This window comes from Centropristis striata, chromosome 22 (assembly GCF_030273125.1).
Source record: "Centropristis striata isolate RG_2023a ecotype Rhode Island chromosome 22, C.striata_1.0, whole genome shotgun sequence".
NCBI classification, from domain to species: domain Eukaryota; kingdom Metazoa; phylum Chordata; class Actinopteri; order Perciformes; family Serranidae; genus Centropristis; species Centropristis striata.
Window position 1 is genome coordinate 6,701,187 of NC_081538.1, and position 14,312 is coordinate 6,715,498.

General features: G+C 38.3%; 2 protein-coding genes across 2 annotated transcripts in view; one reads left to right on the forward strand and one right to left on the reverse strand.

Annotated features, from left to right (window-relative positions):
- Nucleotides 1–3,939, forward strand: part of LOC131961090 (uncharacterized) — a 44,379-nt gene extending 40,440 nt beyond the window's left edge. The window contains exons 6-8 of the mRNA XM_059326362.1: nucleotides 71–172; nucleotides 356–496; nucleotides 3,801–3,939. Coding sequence (XP_059182345.1) covers nucleotides 71–172; nucleotides 356–496; nucleotides 3,801–3,939 — 382 coding nt within the window. The remainder of the gene's footprint in view (nucleotides 1–70; nucleotides 173–355; nucleotides 497–3,800) is intronic.
- Nucleotides 3,940–11,531: 7,592 nt separating this feature from the next.
- The window catches only part of grm8a (glutamate receptor, metabotropic 8a), a 306,788-nt gene continuing 304,007 nt past the window's right edge, over nucleotides 11,532–14,312 (reverse strand). Inside the window, exons 13-14 of the mRNA XM_059325537.1 lie at nucleotides 13,970–14,079; nucleotides 11,532–12,345 (exon numbers count right to left, since the gene is read on the reverse strand). Of these exons, the coding sequence (XP_059181520.1) occupies nucleotides 12,333–12,345; nucleotides 13,970–14,079 (123 nt within the window). The 3' untranslated portion in view covers nucleotides 11,532–12,332. The remainder of the gene's footprint in view (nucleotides 12,346–13,969; nucleotides 14,080–14,312) is intronic.

The following is a 14,312-nucleotide window of genomic DNA, read 5'->3' on the forward strand; positions in this document are numbered from 1 at the left end:
AGCGCTGTGTTCAACACATTGTTTCTTTCTTTGTTTCACCTCTAATTTATCTGTTTTAATTCTGCATCAGTAATCACACTCACAAAACTGGAAAAGTGCCCACACCAGCGGCAGCCAGCTGTATCTTCAACAGGCATGCAAACATCTGTAAGAACCAGGATCCGTATCACTGGTGAGTCTATTTAAGGTAATAGCTTCCCCTGGCACAGGCCATCTGACAGAGCTAATTACGATAAAGTCTCGGCTGGGAGGTTTTGCACGCTGCCTGAGAAGCCTTAAACACAGAGAAACAGGCTGTTTTTCACTGTTTTTCTTTCTTTGTTTTCCCTCTCAAATCACTGTTCCGTTCCTTAAGCACTCTTAACTCCCAAACGGAGGCCTTCCTCATTAAGGGGATGGAAGCGTTTCAGATTTTCTCTTCCACCTCCTCCTCCTCCTCCACCTCCTCCTCATTCTCCTCCTCGGCACGACAGTGTGGGAAGCGCTTGATTGACAGGTGAGACATTTCTGTGGCTGGCGTCTCTCCCAGGTGTCCCATCTCCTCACCGGGGTATGTTTATACAAGCACACACACATGCACAGAGGACTGACAGAAACAATTGTGCACACATTCGCACAGATAGGAATGACTGAGAGTGCACACACACACACACACACAGACACACACACACACTGCCACGGGGGTATTGATGCATTTACTTGTCCCAAAAGACGACCTACGAAAATTAGGAACTGTGAAATGATGGGGCACTAAAAATATAATAGAGAGGGTTTGTGATACTTTGAAAGAAAGTCAAACGTCATTGCTCCAAATAACCAGCAACGCATATCCATCCATGTCTGTTTAATTTAGATTCTGTATTTGCGAACAAGCCAGTGTTAAACCCTCAAATATTCAGGGTTAGATGAGTATACAATGTCTGGAAATACTTGTGTGTGTGTGTGTGTGTGTGTGTATTCAACTGTGATGCCAGAGAGTTTTTGAGTACTGGGGAGAAAGTTTGCATTTGCAGGAGAAGAACCTGGCAGCTTTAAAATTAAACTTCTTCCCCCACATCTCATGATTCTAAATAGAAAATAGAAATAAAAAAAATAATTGTCATTCCCTGGGAAAAACTATTTTTGATTCTCGTGTGCCAGTAAATCGCATAAGATAAAGATGAAAACAAAACAAAAATAAAATAAAATGAAAAACACTTCCCCCTCGGGCCAAATTGAGTAAAAATGATATTTGAATAAATGAATAAATTCAATACAAAAACAATCTTCCTCTAAACTCCAGATTACATGGTTATCTGTTCAAGGTTTAGGATATGGAGGACAGTTATACAGTACATTTGCATGGAGCAACACAATTCTATTATAGAGCGTCTGAAGAGAGGAGAGGAAAGTCATTTCAACTTTGTTTAAACCCGGCGACAGGTCATCTTGTGGACTCACAAGTTCTGTTGTTCCGTCGCAAAAAATGTGTTGGGGAAGTCATAACTTCAGCTTCCCTCATAAATGTTTTTATGAATGCACACTGTCTGGAAATATTTCTATAAAGTTTGTAGAAGAATAGATGGCAGGAAGGAATGAAAAAAACAGGCTGGGATGAGTTCACAAACAAATAAAATACTTTTTAATTGATGTTTGCTAACCAAATAAACATTCTTCCAATCATAATAACTTAACTTAATAACAGCTCGGGATTTCTCCACATGTGCTGTAGCACTGTTAAACTATCCTGACATTGCCGGACCAAATCATAAATGCAAATAAGTCTTTAACCAATCTCCAAAAAGTGTTATAAACAGGTTTTGAACATGCAAAGTAGTGCTGAAAGACCAATGATCAGGTCAGCCTGGTGTAGACGGCCAATCACAGCACATTAGGGCGGGACTTAAGTCTATTGTCTCAGGTAATGTCTCATGTCTCTGTTTAAATGAGACAGTAGACAAAACAACTCCCTTTCCTTCCCATCTCTTATAAGACAGGTATATTTTATGTGCACACTTCATACTTTTGTAACACATTATGTTTTGTTCTACCCTCTTTAATGTATTTTTCAACTTTCTACTAGTTTTTGATACACATTTTCCATGTATTATACCATACTTTGTATATATCTGCATATATTTAAATACATCTATTTGTTGATGTTCATTCCACTACATGCAACAACCTATTAAACCTATTTAACAAGGTAAAATATATTTTCTCCAGTGTGCAATATCTCTAAAATCCAAAATACTTCAGGAAAACAAACAAAAATATATATTAATAATAAATGCGAAATAGCAGAAATGTATGCATATAATGTGTATAGAACGTATGTATATGTCTTATTTTTTATATTCTTTATTCTTTTTTCCATATCTGTGCATCTGTACTTAGTTGCTGTGGCAACTAAATTTCCCCAGAGCAGGATAAATAAATGAATATCCTATCTTATCCTATATTTCATCATGACAGTATTCATATTGATATCATATTTAAATCTATGCATTCTTTATTTACTGATCCCCTGTTGCATTTGTTGTATCTCCTTATCTTATGTAAATTGAAATGTAATATTTACCCATTATTGCGTTGCTTGTAACGTCTAATAACAAGCACCTGATAATTTAAAGACTCACCTGATGGTGTGAATATGATGAAGCTGCATGCGAAACACGAAGTCTCTTTGTTTTTAATTAAATTAATTATTAAAATAGTGTCTATCTAAGTACGGTGGAAACTTTAATGGAATTGTTGTTTAAGGTTGTTTCTGTGTCTTCCCTTACATTTCTTCTTCATGGATCACTGGATTTGCATGCAGTGTTTTGGTGTTACTTGTGGAACTGCATGTAACCATCAAGAGCATAAATAAAACATTCTGTTTACAGTGAGGCGGATGAAAATCATTAAAAAGACGTGAGAGACGGCGTTTTAATCCAACTCATGGAGCTGATGTTTGCTTAATTAGCTAGCTAGCTAGTGTTAAACAATTACATCTGCTTGTTACAGCTGTCATTTCAGCTGACAAAATTGGGGGGGTCACAGCTAGAAATGAGAAGCCTTCTTTTGTCTTCTTCTGTCTGAAATCAAGGACTCATTGTTCCAAAAACTACTGTTAATTTAGAGAACAAACTGAGCCACTGTTCATGTGTATATGTGCATGCATAACTAAGGGATTGACAAATGGTCAATTTCAAATTAAAATTTGTTATGGTACCTGCCAAAAATGAAATGTGATTAATTAAATGAAATTAAATCATAAATTTGCCTCAGAGATGTACAATGTGTACAGCATACATCTTCTCTCTTTTGACTCACGCATCTGATCGGGAAAAAAACTCTCCCTCAAAAAAAAAAAACCCAAACAAACTCTTTGACACAGGAAGAAAAGTTTGATTGATTTCTGATTTGGAAGAGCCGGCTAAAGTATTATAAAATTTATTTTGGATCTAGTTGAAATAAGCACAAGATTTAACTGCTGCAAGCCATGTAAGGTAAAATATAATTCATTTGTTTTTGCTTTTTTGTCAGTTTAGGTAAAGTTTGCAACTTTCAGTGCTTCATTTAGTTTTATGGCATAAGAGTATGGCTCGATCAGCCCGTCTGTCTTTTAATTATACTGATTAATTCCCACAACTGCTAAGGAAATACTACAAGATGTCATCATTAATTTCATTTAACGGGTCTGAGGGCCATAAAATGGTAATGTCAATCAACCTCAAAGGAGACTACTGCTTGCTGAGACTGCCAGCAAAAACCTTAATGAAGATCTCAAATTATATGGCAGTATTAAAGTGTTTCAGTCCTGGGGAAATTCCTAGTAGTGACTCTGAGATGCTTGATGGATACGACCCAGACCGGGACCCTCTGACTCACTTTGACATCTGGTCCGGATACAACAGTGACAGTGACAGCAGCATCGAATTCTCCTTCCAAACAGACACGTATCTCATGAACTGAACCATCTGTTTTTGTTCCTACAGCACACACTCATAGTTAAACACACGTATTTAAGTGGGAAGAGGTGTGATTTTGCAAAGAGAGCAGTTTTCTTCAGCCACCCACTGTTTTCTCTTCCATTGGCCACACTGGCTGCAGTCTGAGATTGGTAATTGAATTAGTGGGCTGGAGACAACGTGGATTATTGCCTCTGTTGGAAAGCGCATCCTGCAGTCTGCCTACGGAGAGCTTTGCAGTCAAAAAGAGCATATAGTGTCTTAACATTATAACAGAACAGACTGTACTGAAAAAATATAGACATGTATTTTAATGATTTGCAAAAAACAGCAGCAGTTTTTTGTTTTCTCCCTCCAGGTTGTTAAGTCCGATGTCTAGCATTTACAGCTTGTGCAGTGAGGCATTGCTGTCTCTAAAGAAAAAAGGTCATTAGGTGCTCTTTTACCTAACAAGATCCCAGCGGAACAATGGCTAATCAGGTCACCGTTAAAAAGCCTATTACTTACGGCTAAGGTCAATGGAAGGAAAGGCCACAGTTTCTTTCCTTTGTGTTCCAGTGTCTCGAATGTGGGTTGACCTGGGATCAGTTATGAAAGCATACTTGATTAATTGTGAAATTAAGATTGTTTTATTTTGTGATTCAAAAAAGTATATGTTTTTTTAAAGTCTATTTTAATAGCATGCTTCAAACTAAAATTGGTGTTGAGGTTAATTTGGGAGGGTGCATTGATTTTTTTCACCCGATACCGATAGCTGATAATTACCTGCTTCTCATGGCCGAATAACGATGTTGTTTTTTTTCTCCACCTGAGGGAAAGAAAGGCTAAAATGTTGTGAGTAATGATGGATGATTTAATATTCCATAGCTCTGTCCTGACAAGACTTTTGTCAACACATCAAAAACAGTTCTGACTCTTTGAATGTTGTTTTTTTCTAGTAAAGCAAATCAAAAAATAATATAAAATATAAAATAGTAAATTAAAAAAACAAAGGCTTTTATAGACTTACTACTGTACTCTTTTTAAATTTGCTGTGTTTAAACTTGTAGATTTTTTCCTCTAGGAATGCTTTCAGAACATGTTTTACAAATTGTAGTCATGTTATAATCAGCTCTGTTTATTGGCTACCATTTCATTATCAGAATAATACATAATAATATGAATATCCCATTATCAGCCAATAATTTATCACCCTGATAGATGTCATGCAACCCCACTTGAAATATAAAACCTAAATTACCTTAAATTTGACTGTTCCCTAAAAATCAAGTAACCAAACTTTGAAATTAATGGAATCAAAATGTCATTCTAGAAATTATTATATCATAACTATATTAACATATTATGTTATATTATAATGATGACCTCATGGATGACTCTTCAAATGTGGCTCATAACGTGTAGCATGTCTCTGTCTCTATCTGTATGTACAAGTGCAGACATTTTTATTTTAAATGATCATGAATCGCTTAAAACTTGTTACCATTCAAAATCTCATTTTCATACACATGCTGTAGATCAGGGGTCCCCAAACTACGGCCTGCGGGCCACTTCCGGCCCGCCAAAGCAATTGGAGTGGCCCACTTAACTATCCCAAACAATCCCTCTAAACATGGCCTGTTTTTTTAAAATTGCATTTATTATATATTTATTTATAAAATATCCACATGTAATGATTAAGGTAGGCGTTCTTATTAAAATTGACCTTAGTTGTGAATTATTTACAGTAATAGCTAATTTTCACCCCCTCACACAATGGTATATTCCGATCTACATGATGCCAAGCCGTAAGCGTCAAGTTTTCGCGAGCAAGGCAAGCTAACGGAAGAGAGTCGGTCAACAAAATGTGGAAACGGAAAATAGATTCTGTATGCAGAATCTATTTTCACCTGTACCTGTTACAAAATCACATCACCTCATTGTTAACTGGCATCAGCTTGTGTTTCATTTTCTACAAAATAAAAGGAATATCTGTGGTACTTCAAATAAACATGAAGACTTTTTATTACTTTTTTGCAAACCAATAGGTGGTACCAAGGCCAACAAATGATCGTTATATTTACACAATTACACTGGTGGTCACTTTGGCCCATATCATTTCCTGTTATAGACTGACCCCGGCCCCCCATCACAGAAAGAAAAGTTGATGTGGCCCCCACCGAAAAAAGTTTGGGGACCCCTGCTGTAGATAGTCGTAGAGTAAAGCCATGACGTCAATCAACCTGCTTCTTTCCGGCACAGTCCACACACAGACTGGGTGCTGTGTGTGTTGTCTTACACCCGCGGCGAGCTGTGCTGCACAGCTGAGTTTGGGCTCGGGGGGGGGGGGATGTGCGCAGACACCTGACACAAGCTGACCTAAAATACCCAGCAGAATTCTGAATTACGTGGAGTCCAAAATTTGCATAGAAATAAGATTATTTGCATGTCAAAGTGGGTGTTTTTAAAATGATGGGTATATACTTCAGTGGCTCCTTAAAATGAAATGTAATCATATGAGATTTCATACAGAAGAGCCCTGGCAATGTCATATTGGTCAGCACCTTCTTCAGGCTCCATTGTCAAAGTTGTCACGTAAGGTATTAACTTCTATTGTACTGCAGCCTACAAAAAAAATCTATTATAGACCCTTAAAAAATGTCTTTTTCTTATATAATAATAAGATTCCCTTTTTTATGGGCTATGGTTGGTTTATTATCAGTCCTTTACACCTGTGCTCTGTCACTTTGTCAGGCTGATTCCCTGCTAATTAATCACATCAAATCCATCCTGTACAAGGACCAGCTGTATCACTCACCAACTGAAGTGACAATGAGGTCAAAACATCCACCATCTGCCCTCTTTCCGGAAACACTGGATGACACTCGGGCGGATTTACATGCGTGACGACAAACAAGTGTCGAAGGAAGAAGCACCAGATCCCTCGACAGTTATCCATTTCATCGCATTTGTCAAACAGCTAATCCGACCTTTGTTTACAAGAATCAACTGCATGATAGAAAACTCAAGTTACAGACATCTGCATCAGACGGGGATTTGCAATTCCCTAAGTGACATTTGATGTGAAAACTCCAGAAAGTATGGAGAGGTGAGCAAGTGCAAGAGACTCTCTATGCTCAAGAAAACAAGGGTGTTGCTGGAATGATAACAAAAAAATAATGCTGCAGTTTTTAAAATGCAGGAGCATAAGTGATTCTTTTATACCAGGTTACCAAACCCCCTTTCCCACTGGAGAATCACACCCACTAGCATCTGGCTTTTGCTGAGTCCATCCAAGCAGACTGAATAAATAAAAGACGTAAAAAAGAAGAAGCCACAGTAACATTTTTGCTGTCCTCCATGCATTTTTTTCTACCCCTCATTCTTAGCAAAAAGTAGTGACACGGTTTACCACAGTAAGCTATGAAAGCTAGAAATGTCTGAGATACAGTTGTGTTGAGTTTGGAAAGCACAACTCAGAATATACTGCTGTGAGGACACGTTAGTTCAGGTCCCGAGTCACACAATAACACAAACAAATTAACCGAACAAGGTGGTTGTAACCACACCATGGACTTTATATAAATAATGGACGTAGTCACCGTGACGTCACCCATTGGTTTGTGGACTGCCCGTTGGAAGCCTCGAGTTCAGCGTTATACTCGTCGCCATCTTGCGTCGCCATCTTGTTTCCGATACGCGGAGCAGACCATAATTGGACTGTGGAGGAGCGAGAGGGATCTGATCACTGACTACACGCCTCTCTACACCGGCAACCTGACAACCCAACTGAGAGAAGCTGCTGCTAATTCATGTGAGCATTAACTGGAGCATTAACTGGGATGTTAGTTTTGGCTAGCAAAAAAACAAAAACAAAATGTATCTTTCTTACCTCAGAAAAATGAACAGCAACTCCTTGGAGTGTCTGTTAGTCCAACCAAACGCTGAACAAAACGTTCAAATAAACTGTCATTAAGTGAAAATACAGTGTGAAAGGGTCAAAGTTATGAGACCAAATCGGTAAACGTCCTCTTTTCTATCAATATAACATTATATATAACTTTATTGACACGTTGCCGTGGATACGCATTGCTCTGCTTCTCTCCTGGTGACGGCTCGCCTTGTCAGTGACCTGTCAATCAAAGGTAGCCACGCCCCAAATCATACGATTCTTTATCTTCTATTTTCTTCTAAATGAGGCCATTATTAGAACTATTGACATCAAATTGTCTTGAAGATTATTTTTTATTAGCGATTGAGACCATAGTGTTGTCCTGAAAAAAATTTCTGAGGTAATAAATCAAGTGAGGAGTTTTCAAATTTTGTACTGAAATTAATGGGCAGATTTTTTTTGCAGCCAAATTTAGCACCCCCTACTGGAATTGTCGGTGGATTGCAGGCTTAAGGCACTTCCTGGTTGGCCTCCATGCTCAGGCACGGAGATTGCCGTCTGAACCACACCGACGACTCTTGCAATGTAAAATTGTGCTTTTGTCAATTGAGTCTGATGGCTTTGAAGAAAATATTAATAATGCCTTCAGTTCCCCATTAAAGGGCAAATAGTTCAATTAAAACTCTTTCTTTTGTTTAAGTTAACAAAATCCATCTTGCTGCAGCCACCGTCAACAGAAGTCAGATCGATCACTTCACAGCCACGACTCCTTTGACAAAAACAGTCATTTTCACTGCCAGAATTAAGTAGTTGGTGGTTAAAAGATGCCTCGATCTGATTTATTCTGTATCTATCAACATTGTGATACAGAAACTCGAGTCAGGTCACAAGGGAAAACGTTTTTAGAAGGGCTTGGCAATGTAGCATTTTGATGCTGAAACATACATACATCGACCAAAATGTGAATGTCCGTATTTGAATATATGAGGAACACTACAGAATAATATCAAAACATTAAGAGGACAAAAATATATGGACCTGCCATTGAAATCTGTTATTTCTGCACATTTCTGACATTGAACGTGACCCACCAGAAAACATACAAGAAAGCAAACTTATCTACTGGCAATAGTAAAGGAGTCTAGCTGCTAATTTATTTGGCTTTCTGTTCTGACAAGTTTGCGAAATTTCTTTAGTACAAATTTACATTTCTAGACATCAAAATAAATGGAGATAAAACCTGTCCAATAGCCGGAGTTTATGCTTTTATATTGAAGTCATTCAAACCTTAAAACAAAAGTTGTTCTCAGCTCGACTAATTATACACACTTGACAGTAAAAAAAAAAAAAAAAAGGTATGAATACCCTGCACTCCTGCTCTGTGAGTGTGTATATGCATGTTTTTGTCCTGTGTACACACAAGAACTACAACTGTTCATTGGCAACATGTCTGTAAAAGTTTATATTTGGCTTGTGAACAAGTTCCCTGAGGCTCCAGGGTGCTGAGGGTCAAGATACACGCTTCAAATCTTTCCTGAGCAGCTACCAGTAAATAAGCAGGTAGGAGTTTAGTGTTTTGCTTAAGGGCATTGGGGAATTGGCTGTTTAAAAAACACACAAGGCCCGCTGCAAAAATGTAGCTGTGATTTTATGTTTATGGAAAAAGGCTTTTTCTCTACAATTTTTGTTTACCAGTGTGTCTACAGGTCAGCATTTTCATTCACATTGCAAAAAGTAGAAGAACACAAATTCAGAAGAAGAAACTCACATCATTTTGCACCTTTTCCTCTGGCACCTATGTATTGGCCACACCACCCTCGCGTAAATGGTGTGATTTGTCCTTTCACTTTGCCTTTAGCACTATTGATTGTTCCTCTCCAACAAAAATGGATTCACTGATGCAGTTGACTGTTTCTTTCTTAGCTCTCATGTATTTTTGAAGGTTGGACATCTGGTGGGTTGTTGCAGGTGTACAGAGAGGGGAATTCTGTCCACTTTGCTCTAATAATATCTCTCTCGTTTCTCTCTCATTCACTGTCACTCTCTCCCTCTAAGGCCTTCTTTCTGGCAGATTTCTCCCATCACCATCTCGTCTGTGGGGAGATCGCTACGCTGTTGAGGGAGTCGAGGAGGAACGCAGAAGAGCATTAAATGAAAAAAAAAGACAGAAGAACAAACTGTGCGCAAATCAAACTTGAATAGAGATATTTTTTCCTAGATATAACCAAGGGATTTGCTAAATTATGGGATTTATGAAAGAATCAAAAGAACGTTCTGTCAGAGCATGCTAACATTCACTAAAGCACTAAAGACAAAGTACAGCTGAGGCTGATGGATGAGTCATATTGTCATACCTATATTATTGAACAAATTAAAAGACTGACACACCAGATTAAAAGTCAGGGGATCACCAATCTTATTACAATTTATCCTGAGAGGGACATGGATATCTCTACCAAATTCGAAGAAAATCTATCAGCCGCCGAGCCGTTTTTCTCTAAAACATAAATGTCAACATCTTGGTGGCCCTGGAGGAAATCTCAGTGGACCAAAGTCATTAGGACTCATCCTTTGGCAACCGTGAATGTGTGTACAAAATGTTACAATGGAAAATGTCGACAACATGGTGACAGTGAAAGAAAAGTCATGGGATCACCTGAGTCATTTGGATTCATCCTCTGGGGAATATAAATGTCTGTATACATTTCCATTGCAAGCCATCCAATAGTTGCTGAGAAATTTCAGTCTGGATCAAAAAATTGGATTGTTACTCTAAAAAATTAGGGGAAAAGAATGAGAAATAAAGTAATCTGCTGTAGGCATCCTCGCTAATCAATTATATATATAAATACACATGATGCTGTAATAATTTGTATGTAAAACATAGACTGTATGTCAGGGGTTGGACAGTGTGACAGCTCCCCAAAAATTAAGCCAAAACATATCAAACACCCCCTGGTGGCTGGCTGCAGTATAGGTCATAAACCCGCCTCCTTAATATTAGCAGCAAAGATGTGTTCATTTTTATGAGTTTGGTTTGAAGTAGATGATTGACTGTAATTTGCTCGTGATTGGTTGGGTAGATTTATGGGTGGGGCCTTGGTGATTTAATATTACTTTGCTCTGACCTCGCCAAATTAACACACTGCGGTAAACAAAACAAAAACAAACAACAGTTCTGACTCTTCAAATGCTCTTTTTTTCTGGTTAAGCACATCAAAAACTTCATAAACATACTCCAGTCTTTAGTCTGTCTAATCAAACATGTAAGTTTATTAAATAGTTGTTAAAAAAATAAAGGCCTAGTGGCCTGGTGGTGGCTAGTTGCAGTATAGGTCATAAGCCCCGCCTCCTCCATGTTAGCAGATAGGACATGGATGTTTTCCATTTTTATAACTTTGGTTTGAATTAGATGGTTAACTGTAAGTTTCTTGTGATTGGTCAGGTAGATTTGTGGGTGGGGCCTTTAGTTTTAAACTGGCTCCAAATGCACAAGATGGCAGCCCCCGTATCTGGGATATTTGCTTTTTGCTTAATTTTTGTACAATGGTAGGAAGTGGAAACCCATCATCCATCCATATACACGGTCTCTACGTGAACAAATGCTGACATTTGGACATTTGACATAATTTGTCATCCATCCATTTATCTGCTCATATAAGACAGAACTTGAAAAATGTAATACGTCACCCTCAAAACTACAAACGTACAAACGACCACAAATCTACACATTTGCAAAACATTCCTTTATTATAAATAAATCTCCTTTTTGTATAAAAACTGGCATGCTTCAACCATGGCATTTTACAGGTTCACAACCCAAGGCTACAACCCGGTTAGCCAAGACAGCGGGAGGAAACACACTCATCTCATTATGCAAGGGCGATCCATCAGACAACGGTGAGACAAGAATGAAAAAATCGTCACAACCACAAAAATACTTACAAGTAGAGAATAACAACAAACATGTTTGAGTCTCATAGATTTTCTCTTACATTTCTCTTTTTAAATATCTTTTAAAATGTTATCTGTTAAATCTCTTTCCCAGCCCCCCATTTGCCCTTTTAGATATTATGTCTACATGGTTTCTGAAAGTTTTTTTTCTTTTTCTTTTCATTTTTATGATTTTTTTTTTTCGTGTGTTGATTTTAATAGTTACTCTGTCCACCACAGTGTCCTATGGTATGTCACTTTTTTCATGTTGTCTCTTTTTTTAAAACAGGTAAGTTCATGGTAGGACCAATGAGCTGTGAGCAGCGGGAAAGCAGGCACACTGACTGGCTGTTTATGTGGTCCCACCACTCTGTGGTTTGATGCGGAACAATACAAAATGTCTCATGCTTGGATTCCATTGGGCGCTCACATGTGTCCACCGGTTCTTCGGCTAGTCGGCTAAGAACGACCGCTCCTTCTTTTTCTTGGCGCTGCCCCAAGACAAGCCCCCCTCCCCCCTCTTGTCCAATCCCTTTCTTCGTCCTCTGTGGTCCCTTCAAATGGCATGATTGCTGTAGCTGACATATGTCGTCTTAGTTGATGAAGCTGCGTGATTATGACAAGGGTGGAAGATGGGAAGGTGATGCAAAGATGGTGTGGAGGACAATGAAAATGAGAAAAAGAGTGAGAATGTAAAGGGAGAATGGAAGAGAAGGGACAGATTGGAGGTGTGATGGAAAAAGAAGAGAAGAAAGAGCAGTTGAGAGGCGATTTTAGCTCCAGATGGTCACGTAACAGTGTCACATCCACAGTCCACCTGAGTAGTTGGGGCTTTTTGTCAAACCCATTATGTCTTGTGTCCCCTCAAGCGTTCCTTGGTAAATGTCAATGTTTTTGCAGCAACGTCAGGCCTCTAACTGCGCCATTGTTATACTCTGATGCTTTCATACAACCCTTTCATTATTATCTTTTTTCCTTCTTTCACTTGTGTTTCGCCATCACACTGCTGGAATAATAGAAAAAGGTCCTTGATGAAAAAAAGAAGAAGAAAAAAAATCATATGTATAAAAAAAATGTGTGTTAGTGCATGCAGACTGGAGAAATGCCCAAAGCTTTTTATTGATATTTTCTGAAGCACACTCTTAAGCGAAATGTCAGGTAGCAAAAGAGTCGAAACTCTTAGACTTGCTTTCTGCTCATCACCCTTGCATACATATGTTATCACTTGAACCATAAGGAGCTTATTAATTTGCAATTTTATTGTTTGTTAAGTCAAGTATATGAGATGACTAAGCAGTTTAACTATAGGCTAAATGACTGATCTCTGACCTGCTTCCTTTACTGATGCTAATAAAGTGCTAATGGAAAGACATCATGTGCTTTCACAGGTCTGAAACTGTTTATACACCTTCATGCAGCATTCACAGACGGCGCAAAAAAACATACACAGCAAAGCTAGAACATTCAGGCCGACATGAGATTACAGACTGAGATGTGTGCACAAACACGACTTACACACATCTAGTGAAAGAACTACGGCAAAGCACACACAAATCCACTCACAATTTATGGATTGATGGAGACTCGAACAAGAACATGCTTACACACACACACACACACACATCGATCATGCAAGCGCATGCACTTCATGTGAAGCCCAGAGGCACATTCGCATGCACTCCCGTCATTTCATCCGCAGACTGCTGACATAGGAGAAGCAGCTCAACACAGAACAGAGCTCTGAAGTGAATGTGACAATGCTTCACTGTCAGAGCTCAGACAAGACACACCATGCTATTTAAAAACTGTCACTGTTGAGGCCGTTTTTGCCAAGCAAAAAAGTCAGCCGTGAAATTAAATTTCACGTTGAAATTAAACGTTAACTCAGTTAAAGCAAAACAAAAGCCTCATGCAAACTGTACAATTAAGCATAAATGTGCACAAAGGACAATATTTGTATGTTTATATGCTATTATTTCCTCATGACATGCAATTACAGAGACAGTATAAATGTATTACCCACAAGCTGTGCGTATGGAATAATTACTTGATTAAAAAACTAAATAACTCCATAAGAACAGCTGTTAGACTGCTGTTTCCTATTCTAGCGTTCAGTTTTCTCTACATGTATGTGTATACGTGTGCATGTAATTAAGCCTTATATGGATTTGTGATCGAGTTTTATGTAGTTTATTATATGTATAGTTATAAAACGCTGGTGTTCTCTTACTCACTGTTGGTCTCCATGCTCTCACATAGTTCGGTCTTCACCTCTCCATTGGGCCGGTCTCCTCCCTTCTGGGACAGTTTCCCCGACATGGTGGCAGCTGTCACAATTGCCTGTTTCGTCATGCGTTCACATTCAGAAACCCATTATTGAAAATGAAAAACTATTAGTGTGGTACAAGTTCTGGTTTCATTCCACATTTTGCATTTTTAAATGTATTATACCCATTTCATCAACATATATTGTATTTAATGGACAGTCCACCCTAAAATAAAAAAAATATATGTTTTACCTGTAGTGGTATTTGTTAATCTAGATTTTTTTTATGTTTGTTGGTTGAGTGTTG